Source organism: Staurois parvus, unplaced genomic scaffold (genome assembly GCF_062004578.1).
Source record: "Staurois parvus isolate SC_StPar_1 unplaced genomic scaffold, SC_StPar_1.0 ptg000021l, whole genome shotgun sequence".
Taxonomy (NCBI): Eukaryota; Metazoa; Chordata; class Amphibia; order Anura; family Ranidae; genus Staurois; species Staurois parvus.
The window spans coordinates 2,228,055-2,254,117 of record NW_028317817.1 but is presented as its reverse complement, the minus strand read 5'-3'; the positions used below and the strand labels follow the sequence as shown (position 1 = coordinate 2,254,117).

The 26,063-nt window shown below is 44.4% G+C and overlaps 1 protein-coding gene across 1 annotated transcript in view; it reads right to left on the bottom strand.

Moving 5' to 3' along the window:
* Positions 1-12,131: 12,131 nt before the first annotated feature.
* Positions 12,132-26,063, bottom strand: part of DYNC1LI1 (dynein cytoplasmic 1 light intermediate chain 1) — a 70,094-nt gene continuing 56,162 nt past the window's right edge. Inside the window, exon 13 of the mRNA XM_089690748.1 lies at positions 12,132-17,684. Coding sequence (XP_089546874.1) covers positions 17,572-17,684 — 113 coding nt within the window. The 3' untranslated portion in view covers positions 12,132-17,571. The remainder of the gene's footprint in view (positions 17,685-26,063) is intronic.

The window sequence follows — 26,063 nt, the reverse complement described above, 5'->3', positions numbered from 1 at the left end:
ACTATACTTTTTTTCCCACTATCCACACCTACCGCAAACACTGTCCAGTCTACCTCTGTGCCAGCAGTTCTGGTCCAGTCTACCACTGTGTCCACAGTTCCGGTCCAGCTTGTCCCAGTACCAGTGATTCTGGTCGAGCCATGCCTGGTGCCATCTGTTGCAGTCTTACCAGTTCCTGATGCCCTTCGAAACGCATCAGCCGTACTCTGAGTGTCTACCCCTACAATGTGACTCGAACAGGCTTCACATTTCACAAGTTCCTTTGAGGACTTACATGCTTAATTTACTTCGTTGTTTGCGAGTATCATTCTGAATTTAATAAAGTCATGGTTTACTGAGGTAATGCGCAAGGTTGGTGTGCTTTCTTTTTTGTTTCACTTTGCATTACCAGTTCCTGAGCCAGTCGCTCAGTGTAAATCATTCCTGTCAAGTTTGTACCAGCTGGACTAGTCCTGCCTGTCTCTGTACCAGCCAACTCTGTTTGGCCAGTCGTAGTATCGACTATAGGTCAGTGTGCCCCTGACTCAGCCTCAGCTCTGACTGCTGCTATTTCATATGTGGGACTCTCAGTAACCCCCAACATTTCTCTACAGTAATAATATCTACTCAAGCCTTTCTAAGAAGACTGACTCACTCAGCCAAGTGGAGTCCTGGACCATTGCTTAAAAAAGAAGTATGGGGTTTGTTTTTCCCCCAAATTATACTTACCTAGGTGGATGTAGCATCAGTCCCCTCACAGTCCTCCAAGTGTGAGAACTCAGCGATCACATGACCGGTGAGTTCTCACAGCCACTCTGAGCAGAGAGTGGTGACTATCAATCACCGCTGTCTGCTCTGCCCCCCTTCTTGCACTCACTGGAGTGCTGGGCTGTGAAGGGGGAGGAAGCTGCTGGCTCAGGTTCTCAGCCAGGTTGAGCCACTCCAGGTTCTGGGGTGGATCCCAACTGTAAAGTTGGGCTCTTTCCCCAGCCTAGACCGGCTGAGTGAAATCAGCTGACAGTGAGCTTCAACCCGTTGTCGGCTGAAAACGGGTCACAGGAGTGCAGAACAAACTGCACTCCTGTGATCTACAGAAGTACAGCCAAAAAAGCTTTGGCTGTACTTCTCCTTTAAGTCCACTATGCACGATGCCCATGTTCCAATTGCCAAGTATGGCTCTGTTGATGCTCTACTAAACAGATCGGCTGCTTGTTGTCCATCCTGACTTTGCTGGTACTCCACCTGTTGTTCAGTCTGATACCACTGCTCCTCTACCTGCTGTCCAGTTCCACTTCTCCTGTGCTCACTGCCCAGCCAGTCTTCACTGATCCTGTGCCTGCTGCCCAGCCAGTCTCTGCTGATCCTGTGCCTGTGGACTAATCCTATGCATGCTGCCCAGCCTGTCTACGCTACTAATGTTAAGCTCTCGCCAGCTGAGGGGTCTGGTACTTTTGAGTCTCCATGTTTGTTGCATGCCAGAAATGGGTTATCTGTCTGGCAGATAACTCCTACAGCTGCCTTGCCTGAGTTTTTTTTACAGCCAGTTGCACTAAAGCATGGTGGTTCAAACACTTACTCTAAATTCAGTATCTGGGCTCACTCTAGTAGTAGAGATCTTCTGGGGAATGGCAGAGTTCCATTTGAGCTTTTTATGACCCAAGTGTAATCTGCAACTCCAGTTGGACCCAGATCAGGAACCCAGTGCCTTGTAAAGACCTGAGTGGTTGTGAAAATGCAAAACAGTTTCTAGCAACCAGACTAGTGACTCAAATGTGGAGTGTCTAGATACGGAGAGACACCCTAGCATCAGGGTACCTCCATGGTTTAATGACCCCACTGCTAAGACTTCAGATGACCTATGGGGTTCCAGCATTGTGATATCTGATGGCTTGAGGAACTGCAATTTTCAAGTGTTGAACCTCCTAAAGAATATGATTGGCTAATTACCAGACCCAGGTGAAAGGGTATCCTGCAGGTCGACAGACACTTTTTAATCAGTATAGCATTACATCAATTAAACTCCTAGGATATTGATCTGGTAAGTTAAGTAGCAGAGCAGGTTGTTAATCAGTTTCAGCTGCTTTATGTTAATTAAATTAACAACAGGCGCACTGGATGGGCAGCAATGAGATGACCCCCAAAACAGGAATGGTTTTGTCAGTGGACGCCACTGACATGTTTTTCCCTACTCATCCTTTCTGACTGTTTATCACTAGTTTTGCATTTAGCTAGGGTCAGTGTCACCACTGGTAGCATGAGGCGATACCTGGACCCTCCAGAGGTTGCATAGGCAGTCCAACTCCTCCAGGATGGCACATCAATTTGTGCCATTGCCAGAAGGTTTTCTGTGTCTCCCAGCATAGTCTCAAGAGCATGGAGGAGATTCCAGGAGACAGGCCGTAGAACGTCCTTAACCCATCAGCAGGACCAGCATCTGCTCCTTTGTACAAGGAGGAACAGGATGAGCACTGCCAGAGCCCTACAAAATGACCTCTAGCAGACCACTGGTATGAATGTTCCTGACCAAAAAATTAGAAACAGACTTCATGAGGGTGGCCTGAGGGCCTGACATCCTCTAGTGGGCCCTGTGCTCACTATCCCAGCACCATAGAGCTTGATTTGCATTTGCCATTGAATACCAGAATTGGCAGGTCCACGACTGGCGCCCTGTACCTTTCACAGATGAGAACAGGTTCACCTTGAGCACATGTGACAGACATGAAAGGGTCTGGAGAAGCCGTGGAGAATGTTATGCTGGCTGTAACATCATTCAGCATGACAGCTTTGGTTGTGGGTCAGTAATGGTATGGGAAGGCATATCCATGGAGGGATCTTACAGGCTAGACAATGACACCCTGTCTGCCATTAGGTATCAGGCTGAAATCATTTGACCCATTGTCAGACCCTACGCTGGTGCAGTGGGTCCTGGCTTCCTCCTGGTGCACGACAATGCCTGGCCTGTGGTGAGAGTATGCAGGCAGTTCCTGGAGGATGAAGGAATTGATACCATTGAATGGCCCCCATACTCACCTGACCTAAATCCAATAGAACACCTCTGGGATATCATGTTTCGGTCCATCCGACACCACCACGTTGCATCTCAGACTGTTAAGGAGCTCAGTGATGCCTTGGTCTAGATCTGGGAGGAAATACCCCAGGACACCAACTGTCATCTCATTAGGAGCATGCTCTGAAGTTGTCAGGCATGCATACAAGTACGTGGGGGCCATACAAACTACTGAGTACCATTCTTAGTTGCTGCAATGAAATTTCAACAAAATTGACTAGCCTGCTGCATAATGTTTTCACTTTGATTTTCGGGGTGTCTTTGAATTCAGTCCTCTGTAGGTAGATAATTTTAATTTCCATCAAACAATGGGGCATCCTTATGTTCTTAATGCATTATCCAGTCCATATCCGTATAGATATCCGGCATGAGATTTTTCCCCCTTGAGATCTGATGTGTTTTCAAATTGTTCCTTTAATTTTTTGAGCAGTGTATTTGTAGCACTACCCCCTTAGGAGTCGCTGTGTTTTTGGTCCCCCTAAAGCTCTGCACAGCCTGGCAACGTGCATTTTTCTTTGTGTGGAAGAATACTTAGTAAATAGTCTTTGAGCTTGGTTTTGTAACTTTATTAAAGGGGTTTAGTACTTGGATGAGGTTGGAGTGGTGTATGGGATGCCCAAGGAAACTGAAAACTTGAGGACAAACTCCTTAGCAGCTATGGACAGATGTGGAAAAAATAGTCTGCTCTTTAAGAGCCCTCAGACCCCAGATAAATAAATAAATAATCCTCCTCATCACCCAGTTACACTGAGGCCCCAGAAACTCCCAATTTAGCACAGCAACCCCAGATGAGAAGCTGGTTGGGTTTTCCATCTGACTACCCTCTCCCCTTATCTGCCCTGGGGGGGGGGTAAGAGTACACACACTGAACTCTCTTGATAGCTCAATGGGTTGGTGGCTGCCTTAAGACCTTTCACTTGGCTGGCTCCTTCCCAGCAGCTCAGGATGACCTCCTATGGAGATGGTGATACAGTGGAGATCCTCTTCTTCAGCACCTGCCTGTAGGTAGGCCCTTTTCTTGGGCCGTCTCGCAGGCTCCATACTTCAACCTCTCACTCCATCTTCCACCTGACACTGCTCTCATTCCTCCCAGGGTCGGTGATACATAAGGGTTGCCTTGGTCACCATGCCCAGCCTCCTGCTAGGGGATTGGCCAAGGTCCCTCAACTATGCAGATCTGAGCTTCCTCTCCTCCTCCAGAAAGCTCTCAGGTTTCTGGAGAGGTGGGAGGGTTCCAGAAGCCCTGACCTCCAGAACCTCCATAGCCTGTCCTGAGGTAGCCTTTCTACCTCACTCCCAGGCTGACCCATCCCAAGCTGCTACTGAGCCTCTGCCTAAAAAAAAGAAATAAAAATATAAAGTCTGGATAACATTTGCACAGTCATGCAACACTGTACCCAAATTACATTTTTATCTTTTTTCACACAACTAGAGCTTTCTTTAGGTGGTATTTTTTGCTAAATGTTTCTGTTATAAAATTTTGCAAATAAAACATAGTTCTACATAAATTTAGAATAAAATGTATTGTGCTACATTTCTTTGGTGAAAATAACCTAAATCAGTGTTTATTATTTAATCTGTAGAAAAGTTATAGAGTCAATCCCAATGTAATGTTGGCCTCACTTCCTGACATCTCCATGTCAGCACAGCTGGGTGTGGCCCTGCCCACCCCCTGCTGGATCAGGATGTAACTCAATACATTTTTGACCCACCTCAGCCTAAGCGTCCCTTTTTCTTCCTCCTGCAATCAGGACAGTTAGAGTCTTCCCTCCTAGTTGGTCTAATTGCTGGCTGGCTGTCCGGCTGTCCGTCCGGCTGTCCGTCCAGAATCACTCTCAAGGTTGGACATGGTCCCTGTACTCCTTTGCTAACAGCAGTTTGACCAGGGAGCCCTGCTGCTGGTCCTCGGGGCGGCAGCAGGCCACGGTAATATACTACTGGCTATGGGGTGTTCCTTGGCGGCTGCTGGCAAGGATAAAATCCTTCCATGGTGGCTGCTGGGGATGATGGCGGTGGATAGAGTTGTGGACACTGCTAAGGGGAGTGGCACTTGTCTCCCCGCTTCTTACCAGCACTGCTTGATCAGTGTGTGCAGACCAGCGTGGAGTGTATGCTGCAGCTGTTCTAAGCATGTGCAGGACCGCTCAGCCAATCAGGAGAAGGGAGGCGGGGCTAGGTTTAAGGGAGCCAAAATTTAAAGATGCTTCTGGCTGAAGCATCTGGCTCCTATGTAACTGTGTGCTCCTGCAGCCTGCCTGTGCCTGCTATTGCCTCTCTCCTCCAGGTATGCATTGCACCTGCAAGGTTGTGCTCCTGTTGTTCAATCTGCTGTATTGCTCTGCCTCATGCTCTTGGTTTTGTCTTTTTACAGCAGTGATAACATGCCTACCTCCTCTAAAGACCAGCGTTCTCAGAGAATGTAGGGGAGACGATGTGTGTGACGGAAGTGACTTTTGGGGGTGGGGGGACCTCTGTATCATCTCCCCAAATCATTATGTTTAACCCACCCTGTGCTTGTTTAAGGGTACAGGGTGTACATGTGAAAGTCCAAGTATTGTGCATTTGTGTGTTGACCTTTGTCTAGGCCACATGGCTGTCCATTGTCTGTTTACCATGTGCTACCCCCCATTGTGCTGTGTCTTCCTGTGCAGCCAACTATTATGGGATGTACTGTTTGTGTATTGGTGTGGGGGTTGGTCAATGTCCTTTGCCACATGGTTGCATCCCATTGTTCTGTGTCTGGTTGGATGGGGAGGGGTGATGAGGTGTTTCCTGCCTATACTGTAGCCCTTCCCACTGAGAGGGTGGGCTGATGATGTATTTCCTGTTCCTGGTTGTGTTTCCCCGCCCTCTGTATATATTCTGTGTTTTGTGTAAAATAAAGAGTTGTTGGCTTCCTGTTTTAGTAAGAGCTGGGTGTTGTCTTTTTTTCCTTAGGGATTTCGAGGGTGTGGTCCGTGGATGGTATTCGGACAGGGGAAGTTGTGCTATAACGGAAAAACTCAGTGCGGTCTGGGTTCCGGTTCCGTTACATTGGTGGCAAGCGGTGGGATTGTGCTTCCAACTGTAAACACATCCAAACCATCACCGGGATCCAAGAGCAGGAGAGGAGAGACAGATACCACCCGCAGCTATGGAAACAAAAGTCTTTTGGCGGATGCAGCAAGTGCTGGCTTATTTAGATGACCCGGTTTCTACATGGGAAGAGCGTGGATGGAGAAATACGTCTGTCCAACAGCTGGATGAGGGTGTGGAAGATGGAGCAGTCGGCGCATCCCTCCAATTACAGATCCCAGGATGTATGGATCTAATGGATTTTTCGCTGGAGGACGTTATGGGTGATGAATCACCTGCAGTCTGGGACATCCAAACCACCACCAGGATCCAAGGTTCAGATAGCAGGAGAGGAGAGATACCACCTGCAGCTATGGAAACTGAGGTCTTATGGCGGATGCAGCAAGTGCTGGCTTACCTAGACGATCCTGTTTCTACATGGGATGAGCTTGGATGGAGGGACGCGTCTGTCCAACAACTGAATGAGGGTATGGAAGATGGAGAAGTTGGCTCATCCCTCCAAGTACAGATCCCAGAATGCATTAATCTAATTGATTTTTCAATGGAGGACGTTGTGGGTGATGAGTCACCTGCCAAAGTGCTGGCACTGGACCCAAAGGCCACCAGCCCGTGCCCTGGACATTTAGCCATTCCAGAGACTGGGGATTGTACTAACTTTTTTACTGAGGAGGAACCAGCCGGGGGGCCTCCAGCTGAAGCACTGACAATCGGACAGAGGGTCCAGGACCTCTGCCCCACACCTGTGGTAGTTTCAGAGGCCCAGGGTGAGAAGGGAGAGGAGGTTGTTGTCCTCCCTCCCCCACAGTCAGCCAGAGTGGAGGAAACTCTTTTCCCTCCCAAACCAGGATCTGTGCACCAGGGGGACAGTGACAGAGGAATGCCATCCCAGCAGCAGATCCACAGTCTGGGAGTGGAGGAAGACAGCCTCCCTCCCCCACGGTTAGCCGGAGCAGATGTGGGGTCCCCAGCAGAAGCGCTGGCACCAGGGCAGAGTGCCGCTGGCCTCTGCCTAGCAACTACAGCCACCACCTGGATACCCCAGGGATGCTGGGTAGTCAGCCCAGATCCCCTACAGAAGGATGGAGTCGGCCCAGCCACCCTGTCTTCTCTCCAGCGGCTGAGAGGATTTCCGGGAGAAGGACCAGTCCGTACTTCTCCCCAGCGGCGGGTATGTTCTACGGGAGAGGCAGAGGTTGGCTGGGTGAGTAACGCTTGGTGTGGGACAATTTGCATGGGGTACTGTGTGGGTGCTGGCATTGAGAGACTGGAGGTGCAGAGTAACTTCAGAGTACATCCGTGTGGGATCTACTCCTGCGTTACTCTCCTGCCGAAAGGGGAGATATGTGACGGGAGTGACTTTTGGGGGTGGGGGGACCTCTGTATCATCTCCCCAAATCATTATGTTTAACCCACCCTGTGCCTGGTCAATGTCCTTTGCCATATAGTTGCATCCCATTGTTCTGTTTCTGGTTGGATGGGGAGGGGTGATGAGGTGTTTCCTGCCTATACTGTAGCCCTTCCCACTGAGAGGGTGGGCTGATGATGTATTTCCTGTTCCTGGTTGTGTTTCCCCGCCCTCTGTATATATTCTGTGCTTTGTGTAAAATAAAGAGTTGTTGGCTTCCTGTTTTAGTAAGAGCTGGGTGTTGTCTTTTTTTCCTGAGGGATTTCGAGGGTGTGGTCCGTGGATGGTATTCGGACAGGGGAAGTTGTGCTATAACGGAAAAACTCAGTGCGGTCTGGGTTCCGGTTCCGTTACAATGCGCATATTCTTTTTGTTGTTTTTCAAGTCAATGACTAATTTTGTATTTTTTTTGTCTGTGCTGCCCAGCTCCTCGGGTCTTGGTCATGATCCTTCCTGCCAATCAGAAAGAAGAAGCTCAGAAAGGAGTAGGAGACAGTCAGCTGCAAGGGAGGACCATATATGGACAACGCTTCAACCCTTTGAAAGACTGGGGAAGCCCAAAACAATACTACAAAGTAAAAACAAAAGAAGGCGCACCAGCCTTGTGCATTACCTCAGCAACGTGTTTATTAAAAGGATAAAACAAAGGTATGCTCATAAACACCCAAAAATTACAAGCATATTACATCCAATGCTGGCCAAAGAGGACCAGAGTACTGTGCGAATCCCAGATGAAGGAAGGCTGATGCATTTTGAAGGGGGATCCTCTTCCTCAGAACCAATTTATCATGGTCTAGTCGTCCTCCCTTATATACCAATTTGCTATGTGCTACAGTGCAAAAATCTATATGGTTTAAGCATGTGATATATGGACACCCCTACCCATTAATTACACCAGCCCATAAGTGGTAGGAGCTTATAAGCCACAATTTGGTATATACAGTAAAAGGATTCTACACCATGATAAATTGGCTCTGAGGAAGAGGGGATCACCCTTCGAAACACGTCAGCCATCCTTCTAGTGTCTTCCTTCATCTGGGACTCGCACAGTAGTCTGGTCCTTATTGGCCAGCATTGGATGTAATATGCTTGTAATTTTTGGTGTTTGAGTATACATCTGTTTAATCCTTTTATATTTCAAATGGTTTTTATTAATTTTAATCAGTATAAAACAGAGGCAACAAAACACGCCCCCACAGGGGCTATCAGTTGCACCGATAAGAAAAAACATAATAGAGAAACAGTGCTCTAACTCCAACAAGGCAGAAGGTAGGCCCATGCAGGGGCTATCAATGGCACATAAGTTACAACAACATTAATGAAACTATGACAACTAAAGACAGCTGTCCACTGTCACCCAAAAACTAACAGAAAAAGGGAGAAAAAAAAAAAAAAAAAAAAAGCAAGGGTCCAAGAGCGCCAATGCCAAACGCCATTACATCCCCATACTAGCCAGAGGGAGCCTGGGAAAGGCATATTGCAACCACGGTTCCCATATTTTCGAAAATTTATGTTGGGAGTCGTTGCATATACTCGACATCTGTTCGTTGAGCATCATAGTGGTCATACGATCCCGCACCCCCTGAAGAGGGACAAACTGACTCTTCCAGGCGTTGGCAATTGTTCTAGTGGCCGATAAAAACAAATAGGACGCCAACTTCTCCTGATGAGCCAAGAGGCCCGGTATAGGGCAATGAAGCAAGGCATACCGAGCATCCCGGCGTATAGAGAGATGAAACAAAGTGAAAAGGAGGCCAAACGCACGAGACCAAAAACGAACCAGTCTTGGGCATGACCACCAGATATGCAAGACATCGCCACGATTGGCCACAACCCCAAAAACATTGATCATTACAGGCAGGGTTAGCCTTGGGTAAACGAGCCGGAACCCAATACCAACGAAACAATACCTTATAGGCTGCCTCCAGCGTGGACGTATTAAATGAGCATTTAGCTATGAGTGACCAGGCCTTATTCCAGTCCTCCAGATCCACAGCCACTCCCAGGTCGCTCTCCCACTGAACAACATATGAAAGAGAAGTATGCGACAAGCGTCTGTTCAAAGCCGCATAAAGAAGGGAGATAAGGCCCGGGGCGCCCGGACGCTGCTGGCAAAGCTGTTCAAAGGCAGATTTCTGGTATGGGAAAGCAGAAGTGCCCCGCAATTGAAGGTATGGAAAAAATTCCACCGGGGGAACATCCTGGGACTCCTGAAGAGAATCCCAGGTGGGGAAGAACCGAAAAACCAAAAAGTGTCGCACCTGCGAAAAATCATTAGCCACCCACCAAGAGAACGCCCTTGGGTGATCCAAACCCGGTGGGAAAAGAGGATTATTAACAATTGGGAGCAAAGGCAGAAAGGGTGACATCAGGCCACTGGAGTAACGTACCGAGTCCCAGACTTGTAAGCCATGGAGCAACATCGGGCTCAGCTCCATAGGGCGCAGGGCAGGGGGAAGCCATAGAAGTGTCGACTGTGCGATAGGGGCACAATTAGGTAGTTCCAGTTGCCCCTGAGGTAATGCGCAAGGCCGGTACACCTTATTTTGTTTTCATTTGTAGTACCCGGATTCAGCCACACCAGTGTAGCAGGTCAGTGCACTGATTCAGCCACACCAGTGTAGCAGTCATCAGCGACCTGATTCAGCCACACCAGTGCAGCCATCTGTTAGTGCATTGATCCAACCACACCAGCATAACCATCTTCAGTGCCCTGATTCAGCCAAACCAATTCAACCATCTGAAGTGCCCTGATCCAGCCACACCAGTGCAGCCATTTACAGTTCCCCCGATTGCAGTGACACCAGTGCAGACATCCACAGTGTACCTGATTGCAGCCACATCTGTCCTAGTGTCACCGTCACACCAGTATAGTGCTACCAGAGCCATGTCCAAAAAAATGTACACCATTGAGGAGGCATTTCAAATCCTTAACATGACAGATGAGAGCAGGGAGGAGCTCTCACGGTTTGATTCAGATTCTGAGTACAAACCCGTGGAGAGTAGTGGGTCAGTAACTGAACCAGAAGAGGAAAGGGTGAGATGTTCTGGAGAAGAGCATACAACTTCCAGCTACTGCATACTGCACAGTGGTCAACATGTAAAAACCCTATTTAACCGCTTGCTGTCCAGTGGCCCATTACACCAGGAGGTGGGCTTCCCACTCATGTGACTATTGGCTGGCACATGATCAAAAACATCTAATCATGAACAATGGCCAGGAGCTGTCCATGACTGCTTTTTCACTGTGCTAGGAGCATACTCTTAGCACAGAAGAGCAATTCCCAGTGAATACAAAGGTGCGGCAACTTGGCCTTAAGGCCCACCTGCTATATATACACTATATTGCCAAAAGCATTGCGATGCCTGCCTTTACACGCACATGAACTAATGTCATCCCAGTCTTAGTCCATAGGGTTCAATACTGAGTTGGCCCACCCTTTACAGCTATTACAGCTTCAACTCTTCTGGGAAGGCTGTCCACAAGGTTTAGGTGTGTATCTATGGGAATGTTTGACTATTCTTCCAGAAGTGCATTTTTGAGGTAAGGCACTGATGTCAGACAAGAAGGACTGGCTCGCAGTCTTCGCTCCAATTCATCCCAAAGGTGTTCTGTCGGGTTGAGGTCAGCACTTTGTGCAGGCCAGTCAAGTTCCTCCACTCCAAACTCGTTCATCCATGTCTTTATGGACTATGCTTTGTGCACTGGTGTGCAGTCATGCTGGAACAGGAAGAGGCCATCCACAAAATTGGGAACATGAAATTGTCCAAAATGTCTTGATTTGCTGATGCCTTAAGAGTTCCAAAGCCCAACCCCTGAAAAACAACCCCACACCATACTTTACACTTGGCACAATGCAGTCAGGCAAGTACCGTTCTCCTGGCAACCGCCAAACCACACGTCCATCAGATTGCCAGACAGAGAAGCGTGATTCGTCAGTCCAGAGAACACATCTCCACTGCTCTAGTGCCCAGTAGAGCTATGCTTTACACCACCACATCCAATGCTTTTCATTGCACTCGGTGATGTAAGGCTTGGATGTAGCTGCTTGGCCATGGAAACCCATTCCATGAAGCTCTCTATGCAATGTTATTGTGTAATCTGAAAGCCACACAAAGTTTGGAGGTTTTTAACAATTGATTCTGCAGACAGTTGGCGACTTCTGCGCACTGCGTGCTTCAGTGTGCACTGACCCCACTCTGTCATTTTACCTGGCCTACCACTTCATGGGGGAGTTGCTGTTGTTCCCAGTTGCTTCTGCTTTGTTATAATCCCACTAACAGTTGACTGTGGAATATTTAATAGCAAGGTGGCAACCTATCACAGTACCACGCTTGAATTCATTGAGCTCCTGAGAATGACCCATTCTTTCACAAATGTTTGTAGAAGCACTGCATGCCTATGTGCTTGATTTTATACACCTGTGGCCATGGAGGTGATTGGAACACCTGAATCCAATACTTTTGACCATATAGTATAGTGTATATGCATAAAGCTGGTTGAAGGTGGAAAGTTTTAAATTGCAATATAGTCTTAAATTCTTGAGAACATATGGTGCCTTCTTTGAACATGAGCGTGTTATAAATAAATAATGGACACAAGAAAAGTTTTCATTGATATATTTTTTTTTTTCGCTGAAATACAGTTTGGGAATAAACCAGCTTATTTGTACACTTTTCTTATACAAGGGTCATTGCATGTAAAGTCAAGATTGGGAAAACCAAAATCAAGATTCCTTAGACGTGAAAGTTGGCACTCCAAATACAAGTTATGGGATATTTACATGTAAAATCAGTGAAAAGAGAAAAAACCCCATTAACTTAACTGAGCAGTTCAAAATGTTATGATTTAACATGCATTTCTCTCACCAAAAGCCCAATACTAAATAAATGCAAATATATTATGGGAAGCTGAAACCCAACCGTGCAAACAATCTGAATTAGCTATTCTGGGTAAATCAAGGCTTTATGAACTGCAAATAAAAAGTGTTTTCATCACGGTTCCGTATACAAAGATTATTAAAAGCTATTTGCTGGGTAAGCTTTGAAGATACTGGGTGGCTTGCAATAACATTACTCAAACAATTACAGGATTGTTTTACAAGCAGTAGAAATGATGTGCTAACAATATTAAAAAGAGAAGGCCATACTTTTAAACCAGGTGTGCATTTATGAAGAGTGACTGTTTCACCTGTGTTGTCCCTCCTTGTGAAGCTGCTGTTAAAAGCCAAATGAAAGATTATCAGTATGTAGACTAATGCTAGCCATACACCAGTTGAAAAAGTGTTCAAACACATTTTTAAAACACAAAACACACAGTCATGAGAGCAAGCGATATTGCCATCATGTAATGACTGATTTTCGAACAATAATTCGTTCCATAGACATAAATGAATCAGTTTTTTGTTTGTATTGTAACATATGCACAGTACGAACAGTTTGATTTTTATTGGGTGAGAAACACATTAACCTTTCAATTTCTCATCAGTTCAGCAGTTCTCCAAAACTTTTCCTTTCATTTTTTTGGCTCGTTTTTCTATTTGTTCCCTTAAATGATTGAATTATCCAAATGACAGATGCTCAAATGATTTTTCATCTAGTGGATGGGCACCATTAGGCCTCATGTACCCTTGATCTGAAAAACACCTGTATTACAGGTGTGTTGTTTTTCTGCCTCTAAACACCCTTCCATGATAGCCTATGCATGCACACAGGCATTTACAGGAGTTGAGGCAGAAAAACAAAACAAAAAAAATCTCACTTGTGCATTCAACAGGAGGAGCATTTTGCAATAAAAAGATTCAAAATGCACCTAAACACCGATAAGCACATCTAAGCATTAGGTGCATTTAGTGCTTGAGTGGTTTTTCATTTTAGTGATATATCAGTGACCAGAATAAATCCATATTCTGGCCAATTAAATACATGCCTAAGCCAGAAAAAAAGCATTTATAAAAGCCCCAGTGTGCAGGAAGCACTAAAGTGATTCTAAATACACAGTTTAATTTACATTATCCCTTCTCTTTATTTATATGGATGATGGCATCAGGTTTTTTTTTTTTGTGTGTGTGAAATAAATACACATACTTCTAAGCACCTTTTTTCATAATGGATATACATCTGTCATTTGATCTCTTTCCCAGTCCATCTGCAGGGAAACATCAGCAAGGGGAGTTTCTAGCCCTCTGCTGCTGGTCACATACAAAGAAAAAAAAAAAAAAACATGACGCCTTCGACACAACAGGAAAAATATGCAATTAATATCAAATAAATGTTTAAAATGTCATACAAATATGTATTTGAACTCTAATCTTTATTTGTGGCACAAAAAAAAAACATTGTGTGGGCTATTAGGAGGTTCTGCCAATCACAGCCCGTTTCACACCCCTCAAGCTTGTGTCTGTTTGTATGTGCTTAGAATTACAGGGAGGTGAAGCCTCCATCAATCAACATGTAAGTATCTAAGGGAACTAAAACTGGCACATGCTCAGTAGATGTGGCAATGGATGGTCTACACCAGTAGGCAACCTTGGCACTCCAGCTGCTGTAAAACTGCAAATCCCATGAGGCATTTCGACACTGACAGCTAAAAGCATGATTCCCAGAGGCAGTGCCATGATGGGATTTGTAGTTTCACCACAGCTGTAATGTTAATGTTGCCTACCGCTGGTCTACATAATCTCAGGCTGCAGTGGGGACACAGACACGGAAGGAGGGAAAGTGAACAGCAGCATCAACCAGGTTTTTTGCAGAGTACAGAAAATGAATCCCATAGTGACTGAGTGATTATGAACAGCATGCAATACAGCATGTACTGACAGTTTGTAAATTATGTGGTTTTAATGTCATTTTATACAAATATGCATATTGCATAAAGAATGTTAATTATGCTTATTTTACGGTGCCATAAACAGAGATCTGAAAAGCATCGCTAATCCTCTCCTGTGTGAAACAGTTCTATGGCCCACATATCACACCTCCTGGCTACTCCTATAGCCTTTTACATGTCCCACATCTTGAGTGAAATAAAGGGGCTGTCACTTGTGACCACCCTCTGAAATGCTAGCTTCTTGGCTGTCTCTGATTTCAATACTTTAAAGGCCCATTTACACTATTACATTGCACTAATGAGCTTCCAGATTTGTAAAGTTAGAATTCTTGACTTGCATACTGGTCAGTACCCAAAGAATAGGGCCTGTTCACATCATCTTAGGAAACACATCCCTTTTCCTCAAAGTGCATAATAGGGGGAACTAAAGAGTGGCACAGGCTTTATGCCTGTGCACACCTCTAAACTGAAAAGTGAAGCAGATCTTGATCCTAATTAACAGAAGGGGTTCAGCCCCTTTGATAATTAGAAGTAAAATGCTCTGTGTTTCATACTGTGTTTGTGACACACACAGCACAGAGAGCAGTTCAGCTGAAGCTGCATGCTTTGGATCCCTCTGTCTACACAGATCTTTTTGCTTTGTTAATGTGCAGCATGCCAGCTTCCTGCACCATTATATTGGTTACATTGTTTATTCCCCCAATGCACTTTTAATGTGTTGCATTAAAATGTAATGCAACGCAAGACACTTTTTTTTTTTTTTTTTGCAGACACATGTAACTTGAAAAACACTAATTAAAGTGCACATTGTGTTTTCAATGCAATGCCAACTGTAATGAATTAGGTGGCAAAATGCACAAAACATATAGGAAGCAGTATTGAAAAAAAACAACAAAAAAACAAACAACCCACACTGATGTAAGGAGATTTATAGGTTTATAATGGTAACAATTTTTAGTATATTTTTTATAGCACTTTGATCCTGTGTTGTAGAGCACATAAAATGCAATGGTGTGAGTGGGCCCAAAAGGGACAGCATGAACATAGTAAATAGCAGTTATAGGAAGTAAATAAATAGCAGCCTTAATGCATTTTATGGCATTTAACATTAGGGTTAGCAGATATGCTTGGTAATGAACTATAAAATTGAAAAAGTAGCAAATAAGTAATTGTTATGATATAGAACACGGCATCCCCTATCATTTAGTGATTTGATTATTGGTAAAAGAATGTTAAAAGAATTTTCTGCAATTATCCTAACCTAAATAAAAGTTTATAGACAGGATATTGTTTTTTCTTGTGCAATAACTATAAATTAGGCCTCTGCTCATCTGCAACTTGTCTTCCCTAGGTTTGTAGGAAAACATCAAAAGGTGAAATGCAAACTTGAGGGTTTGCACTTTAGAAAGTTCTTTGTATTTAGAATCTGCAAAATTGTAGCATATACAGCACATGGATATCTTGTGTTTGCATGCATAACAATTGGCTTAATGGATCATTTGGCCCTCACTCTCAGGAAACCGAGCCACAGGTGAACCATTGGCAAGTAGTGTTGTGACCCATAAAGGACACCTACATTTTGCCCATGTAGGGTAACAAAATGAATTTGTTTTAGAGTCTAGTCCACCAGCAGTATATATTCACCTTTCCATCATCCCCAGACAATAGGAGCTAAGAAAATACCCGACGCTTTTTGGTATAGAAGAGCATGTAACAGCACTGGTTCTTTGTGATTGGCACCGCATTGTTACGGGGTGGGGATACAGTCGGCCATGTGTAAGCTCTGACTAGAGCTTATACTGGGCTGTACTTCCTAGTTTCTGCTGCTTAACAGAGGAGCAAAAGGAAAAGTGAGTATGAGTAAGTAATCTGGTGGACTGGATTTTATAGAGAACATGCTGCTTTCCCTTGAATAGGCAAAGTATTTTAACATTATATCGATGGACCTGTGCAGACTAAAATAAATTAATCCAAATTTTTTGTTTAAAAAAAAAAAAAAAAAAAAACCACAGCGGTTTTTTTCCTTCCTAATTACTTGAAATTGCAATTGGCAACTCCCAATACAAGCATGGTGCTCACGTTCAAGTTAACTACACAGATATATTCCGACATATTCCCCTCTGTGGAATATGTAGTCAAAATGGTCATTAGTTATACTAACTAAACAGGACTACTAAAATATATTAACATAAATAAAAAGATAGTTTATTCTATGCAGAGAATAAATACAACTTTATTAACTGATTGTAGAAGACAGGACTGTTTGAACCATCATTGTAAACCGGTGAAACAGCAGCTAGTGCAGATCTGTACATGTCAGACAAACATATCTGGAGACATTAGTTTAACACAACACACCGACTCTAATCTCTGCCTTTGTTTTAAATTATAAAACATGATCGTTTCAGTGCTTGCAATAATCTGGTATTAGAAACTTCCCATACCGTATATCACTGTATAGGTGAGCACAGCAGCAATATTCAGTAATGCCAGTTTTCTTTACAAGATCAATTAACCTGTTCATTGTCATAAATAGTCAAAACAAGTCAAAGTAGAACTTCTCAAATATGAAGATGGAGAATATCATGTTACACTCCCATCAGTACCCAAGGTGCACCACCAGAATAGTCCCAATTCAAACAATTTCTGGGACCTCTACCCAGAACTTTTACCAGTCTCAATTACAGAGACTACTACAGAATCCGCACCTAAATAGAGGAATATGCACAAGGTGACAAACCCTGGAGTGTAATTTGTGTACTACATTTGCTCAACTAATGGTGGAAATATACGCTAACTTCTTCCCCTCTATTTGTGTGACACAAAAACTTTACGGTTTTCAAAAAGGTTCTGCTTGTAGTTGAAACTGGGACTCCATCAGTAGCCTATGGAATTGCAATTCTGCTCACCTATAATTTTCTCTTTAGATAATTAACTGAATTCTTTACCAAACAGTGGCTTAAACAAAAACAAAAGAAAACAATTATTACATATGTAAAAAAAAAATGTAGATCCGTGCCATAAAAAAACAGCAGTCCAGTTATATTAATTATCCCATGGGTATTTTTTGTAAAGTGGGATAAACATATCAAAACATTGTGTTTTCACTTTAAAGGAAAAAAAAAAAAAAAGTGTTTGTCTCCGCGGTTCCACAATCACTGAAAGAGGAAAAGGCAGAGGCTGTTTTACACAACTCCAAAGATGAAACTGCAGCCTTCAAGATGCTTCATTTTCTGTAGGGGATGTAGGTGATGTTGGGGAGACAATATCAGGTTTACGAGAGATTCTATCCAGTTCAGCTTGGACGTCTGTTAACACTGGCTTTTGGCCTTTAAAAGAATAGATGACATGGTAATAAGACATATTACTGAGATTTTAAATATTTCAATAAACGTTATACTTTGTCATTTATCAAACCCCCAAACATTAAATATCTTCTGAAAGCTGACACTCTAGAGCAGCGGTTCTCAACCTGGGGGTCGCGACCCCTTTGGGGGTCGAACGACCATTTCCCAGGGGTCGCCTAAGACCATCGGAAAACACATATTTCCGATGGTCTTAGGAACCGAGACGCCGCTCCTGTCTCCGGCGATGTGTGGGCGGGATGATATGCTGCCCCTGTCACCGCCTCCTCGCCGCTGATTGGCCACCGGAACTGTAGCTCAGGAGAGGCACACAGGCGGCCAATCACCGGCGAGAAGGTGGAGCTTGGAGAGGAGGAGCCGAGCGGCAGCGCGCGGAGATCGAAGAAGATCGAGGGAGCTGCAGGAACGAGTGAAGAGAGAGGCCAGAGAAGGAAGACAGCTGACAGGTAAGTGCAAATTTTGCTGCTGCAGCCAGGTATGCAGGCTGTAGATGGGAGAGGGAGAGAGCGAGCCCAGGCTGGAGCAGGAGTCAGCAAGGTAAGTATCATTGGTGTCAGTGGGAGGGATAGTGCCCCATCATTTGTGTCGCTAATACCAACGATGGGGCACTATTCCTCCCCCCACTGACACCAACGATGGGGCACTATTCCTCCCCCCACTGACACCAACGATGGGGCACTATTCCTCCCCCCACTGACACCAACGATGGGGCACTATTCCTCCCCCCACTGACACCAACGATGGGGCACTATTCCTCCCCCCACTGACACCAACGATGGGGCACTATTCCTCCCCCCACTGACACCAACGATGGGGCACTATTCCTCCCACTGACACCCACAATGGGGCACTATTCCTCCCACTGACACCCACAATGGGGCACTATTCCTCCCACTGACACCAATGATGGGGCACTATTCCTCCCACTGACACCAATGATGGGGCACTATTCCTCCCACTGACACCAATGATGGGGCACTATTCCTCCCACTGACACCAATGATGGGGCACTATTCCTCCCACTGACACCAATGATGGGGCACCATTCCTCCCACTGACACCAATGATGGGGCACCATTTCTCCCACTGACACCAATGATGGGGCACTATTTCTCCCACTGACACCAATGATGGGACACTATTCCTCCCACTGACACCAATGATGGGACACTATTCCTCCCACTGATACCAATGATGGGACACTATTCCTCCCAATGACGCCAATGATGGGGCACTATTCCTCCCACTGACGCCAATGATGGGACACTATTCCTCCCACTGACGCCAATGATGGGACACTATTCCTCCCACTGACACCAATGATTGGGCACTATTCCTCCCACTGACGCCAATGATTGGGCACTATTCCTCCCACTGACGCCAATGATTGGGCACTATTCCTCCCACTGACACCAATGATGGGGCACTATTCCTCCCACTGACACCAATGATGGGACACTATTCCTCCCACTGACGCCAATGATTGGGCACTATTCCTCCCACTGACACCAATGATGGGACACTATTCCTCCCACTGACACCAACGATGGGGCACTATTCCTCCCCCCACTGACACCAACGATGGGGCACTATTCCTCCCCCCACTGACACCAACGATGGGGCACTATTCCTCCCACTGACACCCACAATGGGGCACTATTCCTCCCACTGACACCCACAATGGGGCACTATTCCTCCCACTGACACCAATGATGGAACACTATTCCTCCCACTGACACCAATGATGGAACACTATTCCTCCCACTGACACCAATGATGGGGCACTATTCCTCCCACTGACACCAATGATGGGACACTATTCCTCCCACTGACACCAATGATGGGACACTATTCCTCCCACTGATACCAACGATGGGACACTATTCATCCCACTGACATCAGTGATGGGGCGCTAGTCCTCCCACTGCAAAATTACAGTTATGAAGTAGCAACGAAAATAATTTTATGGTTGGGGGTCACCACAACATGAGGAACTGTATTAAGGGGTCGCGGCATTAGAAAGGTTGAGAACCACTGCTCTAGAGAATAAAATAGTGGTAGTAAGAAATACACTAAAGTGAATATTAGGGCACAAACATTTAATTACCCAAATTTGTGGTAAAATATACAAGATGAGGTTGCACCTAGTAAATAGATGCCCAACATCCAAAAAAATAATAAAATAAAATAGTAGAATGGGACTTTTGAGGAACACCATTATTGAATAAAACTTTTATTTCATCCATATATAAAATATATGATCCATATATAAAAAGAGAAGATACTTGCAACAATTTTAGATTAAATTAATTATGTATTTTGATCAACAGCTTTACATAATAAAATAATATTTCACTTATATGACACATCAAGTTCAAGAAATATGCAAAAAATGGCTGACGCATTTCTTGAACAAAATCCACTTCTTCAGGAGCCAATTTATACAACAAATGTTCTAAAATAATAACACTCAAAATTAGTACAATATAAACTCATTATTTTTATAGAGGGATGTTGATTATTAATCAATAATAGGGAGAAAAAAAACAGACACCAAAAAGGGGGGAAAAAAAATACAGAAGTGGTGGAGCAAAAACAGGGTGCCCAGTGAGAGCCTAACGATCTACTACTCTTGGGTGTATTAGATGAAAATTTATTTCAACCCAGCCTATCTTCAGGGCTCAAGGTTGAGGAATTTATATACCACTATATCTTGATTCAAAACAGCCAATTTCAAAATAAAGTAATAATTCTCCCCTCCAAAAGGTCTATAATATAAACACATCAAAGTGGTTCCAGAGTATACCCATATAACATAAACCAATAAAGAACGATCACAATATAACCCACCTTTAATTATCCAGGGCGTCCGATACAGTGCATTCAGAAAGTATTCACAGCGCTTAACTTTTGCCACATTTTGTTTATGTTACAGCCTTATTCCAAAATGTAATAAACAAATTTTATTCCTCAACAGTCAACATACAATACCCCATAATGACAATGTGAAAGAAGTTAGTTTTGAAATCTTTGCAATTTATTAAAAAAAAAACAAAAAAAAAAACACACATGTACAGAAGTATTCACAGCCTTTGCTCAATACTTTGTTAAAGCACCTTTAGAACCAATTACAGCCTCAAGTCGTTTTGAGTATAATGCTGCAAGCTTGGCACACCTATTTTTGGGCAATTTCTCCCATTCTTCTTTGCAGTGCCTCTCAAGCTCCATCAGGTTGGATGGGGAGCATCGGTACACAGCCATTTTCAGATCTCTCCAGAGATGTTCAATCTGGTTCAAGTCTGGGCTCTGGCTGGGCCACTCCAGGATATTCACAGAGTTGGCCCATAGCCACTTATTTGTTCTGTGGGCTGTGTGCTTATGGTTGTGGTCCTGTTGAAAGATGAACCATCGCCCCAGTCTTAGGTCCAGAGTGCTCTGGAACAGGTTTTCATCAATGATGTCTCTGTACATTGCTGCAATTGTCTTTCCTTCAATCCTGACTAGTCTTCCAGTTCCTGCCGCTGAAAAACATCCCCACAGCATGATGCTGCCACCACCATGCTTCACTGTAGGGATGGTGCTGGCCAGGTGGTGAGCGGTGCCTGGTTTCCACCAGACATGACGCTTGGCATTCAGGCCAAAGAGTTTTTGTTTCATCAAACCGGAGTATTGTTTCTCATGGTCAGAGTCCCTCAGGTGCCTTTTGGCAAACTCCAGGCAGGCTGCCATTGCCTGAGGAAGGGCTTTCGTCTGGCCATTTTACCATACAAGCCTGATTGGTGGAGTGCTGCAGAGATGGTTCTTCTTCTGGAAGGTTCTCCTCTCTCCACAGAGAAAAGCTGGAACTCTTTCAGAGTGACCATCGGGTGCTTGGTTACCACCCTGGCTAAGGCCCTTCTTCCTGGATCACTCATTTTGGTTAGGTGGCCCACTCTAGGAAGATTCCTGGTGGTTCCAAACTTCTTCCATTTACGGATGATGGAGACCACTGTGCTCATTAGGACCTTTAATGCTGCAGAAAATTTTCTGTACCCTTCCCCAGATCTTTGCCTTGATACAATCCTGTCTAGGAAGTCTATAGACAATTCCTTGGACTTCATGGCTTGGTTTGTGCTCTGACATGTACTGTTAACTGTGGGACCTTATATAGACAGGTTTATGCCTTTCCTAATCATGTCCAATCAACTGAATTTCCCACAGGTGGACTCCAATCAAGTTGTGGAAACATCTCAAGGATGATCAGTGGAAATGGGATGCACCAGAGCTTAATTTTGATTGTCAAGGCAAAGGCTGTGAATACTTATGTACATGTGTTTTTTTTTCGTTTTTTATTTTTAATAAATTGCAAAGATTTCAAAACAAACTTCTTTCACGTTGTCATTATGGGGTATGGTTTGTAGCATTTTGAAAAAAAAAATTTAATTGAATCCATTTTGGAATAAGGCTGTAACATAACAAAATGTGGCAAAGGTTAAGTGCTGTGAATACTTTCTGGATGCACTGTATAGGTCCTTAAATTATAGACCCTTTGGAGGGAAGAACCATTACTTTATTTTGAAATGAGCTGTTTAGGATCAAGATATTGTGGTATATAAAGTTGTGGATTCCTTGATCATTGAAGGTAGGCTGGGTTGAAAAAAAATTTAATCGAATACAACCAAGAGGAGAATAGATTATAGCACTCACTATTGTATTTTTTGTACTTTAGACCTTTATTAGGAGGATAGGATGATACTCTATTTGTCCCCTTTGATCTCTCTGGAGAATATACGTACCGTATTTGCTGGCGTATAAGACGACTGGGCGTATAAGACGACCCCCTACTTTTCCTGCTAAAATGTAGTGTTTGGGCTATACTCGCCGTATAAGACTACCCCTCTTCCAATGCACACCAGTGGGAGGAATAGTGCCCCATCATCGGTGTCAGTGGGAGGAATAGTGCCCCATCATCGGTATTAGTGGCAGGAATAGTGCCCCATCATCGGTATTAGTGGCAGGAATAGTGCCTCATCATCGGCATCAGTGGGGGGAAAAGGTGCCCCATCATTGGTATCAGTGGCAGGAATAGTGCCCCATCATTGTTATCAGTGGGAGGAATAGTGCCCCATCATTGGTATCAGTGGCGGGAATAGTGCCCCATCATTAGTATCAGTGGGGGGAATAGTGTCCCATCATTAGTGTCAGTGGGAGGAATAGTGCCCCATCATTGGTATCAGTGGGAGGAATAGTGCCCCATCATTGGTATCAGTGGGAGGAATAGTGCCCCATCATTAGTATCAGTGGGGGGAATAGTGTCCCATCATTGGTGTCAGTGGGAGGAATAGTGCCCCATCATTGGTATCAGTGGGAGGAATAGTGCCCCATCATTGGTATCAGTGGGAGGAATAGTGCCCCATCATTGGTATCAGTGGGAGGAATAGTGCCCCATCATTGGTATCAGTGGGAGGAATAGTGCCCCATCATTGGTATCAGTGGGAGGAATAGTGCCCCATCATTAGTATCAGTGGGAGGAATAGTGCCCCATCATTGGTGTCAGTGGGGGGTGGAATAGTGCCCCATCATTGGTCTCTGTGGGGGGTGGAATAGTGCCCCATCATTGGTGTCAGTGGGGGGTGGAATAGTGCCCCATCATTGGTGTCAGTGGGGGGTGGAATAGTGCCCCATCATTGGTGTCAGTGGGGGGTGGAATAGTGCCCCATCATTGGTGTCAGTGGGGGGTGGAATAGTGCCCCATCATTGGTGTCAGTGGGGGGGGGGGGATAGTGCCCCATCATTGGTGTCAGTGGGGGGGGGGGATAGTGCCCCATCATTGGTGTCAGTGGGGGGGGGGATAGTGCCCCATCATTGGTGTCAGTGGGGGGGGGGGGGGATAGTGCCCCATCATTGGTGTCAGTGGGGGGGGAGGAAGTGTGTCCCATCGTTGGTGTCAGTGGGGGGGGAGGAATAGTGTCCCATCGTTGGTGTCAGTGGGAGGAACTACATGCGCCCATGAAACAGGGGACAGGTGCAGGAGAGGTCTGCTCTCCTCCGCTGAGAGGAGAGGAGACACCCTCTCTACCGCCGCGGGCGACTCGGGGGGACAGTAAATATTGTATACAACATGTCCTATCACTATAATGGAGTACAGGGGAGCTGGGATATACATCACTCAGTAATGTATATCCCAGCCCCCCTGTACTCCATTATAGTGATATGACATGTATACAGTAATGTATATCCCAGCTCCCCTGTACTCCATTTTAGTGATATGACATGTATACAGTAATGTATATCCCAGCTCCCCTGTACTCCATTATAGTGATATGACATGTATACAGTAATGTATATCCCAGCTCCCCTGTACTCCATTATAGTGATATGACATGTATACAGTAATGTATATCCCAGCTCCCCTGTACTCCATTATAGTGATATGACATGTATACAGTAATGTATATCCCAGCTCCCCTGTACTCCATTATAGTGATATGACATGTATACAGTAATGTATATCCCCCCTCCCCTGTACTCCATTATAGTGATATGACATGTATACAGTAATGTATATCCCAGCTCCCCTGTACTCCATTATAGTGATATGACATGTATACAGTAATGTATATCCCCGCTCCCCTGTACTGCATTATAGTGATGACATGTATACAGTAATGATTACTGTATACATGTCATATCACTATAATGGAGTACAGGGGAGCTGGGATATACATTACTGTGTACAGTTTTATATTTTGGACTATTTATTCTAAAGAAAAATGTAATGCTTTAAGGGGGCGTGGTTGGGGGCAGACCTGGGCAAGGTTGGGTGGGGCAACTGGTGGAGAGTACGTTTTGTGAACGGCTGGTAGGTCTGGACTCGAAATTTTAATATACACATACATACATTTTTTTTTATTTTTTTTTTTTAAATTGTTCATTTGCTTCCGTAATTTTAATTTTATTAACTTATCGCTATATTTATTGCATAACTTTTGTATCACTTTCACTTGAAAGCCAACCATATGCTATACAAATCTACACACATGCACAGCCAGTAATGCAGCCTGGAGTGTGCTTAAAGTGGAACTTCACTCTCTTAATCAACATTGACTATTTTTAATCCTTATGCTGCTAGCATTGGTAAATCGAAAAGAAATTATATCATATTTATCTGTTTTAACCTTTTTTTTTTTTTTAAATTTCTTTGTTTAGATTTTTGCTGAGTCAGGATTGTCGATCACCTTATACAAGTTAATGGGAATGCTGACCACCTTCTAACCTGCGTCAATCAGCACTCGCCCTTAGGCCTCACTTACATGCATGGTAGAGTTTACCCTCTAAAGTCCCAATCACTTGAGTGGGTCACATTTGGGGGTGGTTCTCCCCCAAAATGTATAGATTTTACTGCATCACAACAGCAGCCATGTGTACTAATATAACCACTAGCCATGATAACTTAAAGCTTGCTGGTCAGGGGATGGTAAAAGCATTGATCGAGCACCTTTTTCTTTTTTTTTTTACCTCTGCACATGTGAACCAAGCCTTAGTCTAACAGAATTCTTCTGCTTCACACAACCCATGAGTGTTTTAGCTTGTCTCATCTTTTATCAATTAAAATGTTATATTATTTTACTATTAAGAAAAAAAACAAAAACAAATCAGGAATTCCAGTCTTAGTTGTTAAACCAGATCTTTTAGTTTTACAGTTGTAAAAAGGGATGCTAGCGTGGTGGTACTATATGCAGTAGTAAGTGGCAAGTGTGTACTGTTACTGATAGGTGGGGTACATGTCGTGGGCCAGTTCAGAGACCATTAATCAAGATGGCAGACAACAGTGTTAGTGCGTGCATGGAACAGCGTTTGGTGATGAAGTTTATTGTGAGCGAAGGCATAAAACCCAAGATATCTACAGAAGACTTCAAGCACAGTATGGTGGTGAGATGCTTAGCTGCAGTAAGACATTTGAATGGTGTAAATGTTTTCAAATATGGCCGTGCATCCATCGTTGACAGTTCCGGCCATGGTGGTTCCCAGCCCACAGCACTCATCCCTGTGAACATTCACTCCGGAATCAAAATGAGCATCAAAGCAATGGAAGCATGCGGACTCACCACCACCAAAAAAAGTTTGAACAATTGCATCTGGAGGTGATGGCAAGCATTTTCTGGGACAAACGTGGCATTATTCATGTGGATTTTCTACCCTGTGGTTCCACTATCAACAGTGAATATTACTGTCATGTTTTAAATGATGTGCATTTGCATCTGCATAAATAAATCGCCTGGTTTGATCACTAAGGGTGTCCTGTTTCTTCAGGAAAACGCACAAGTTCATTCTGCTTACAGCACAACATGCACATTACAGCAA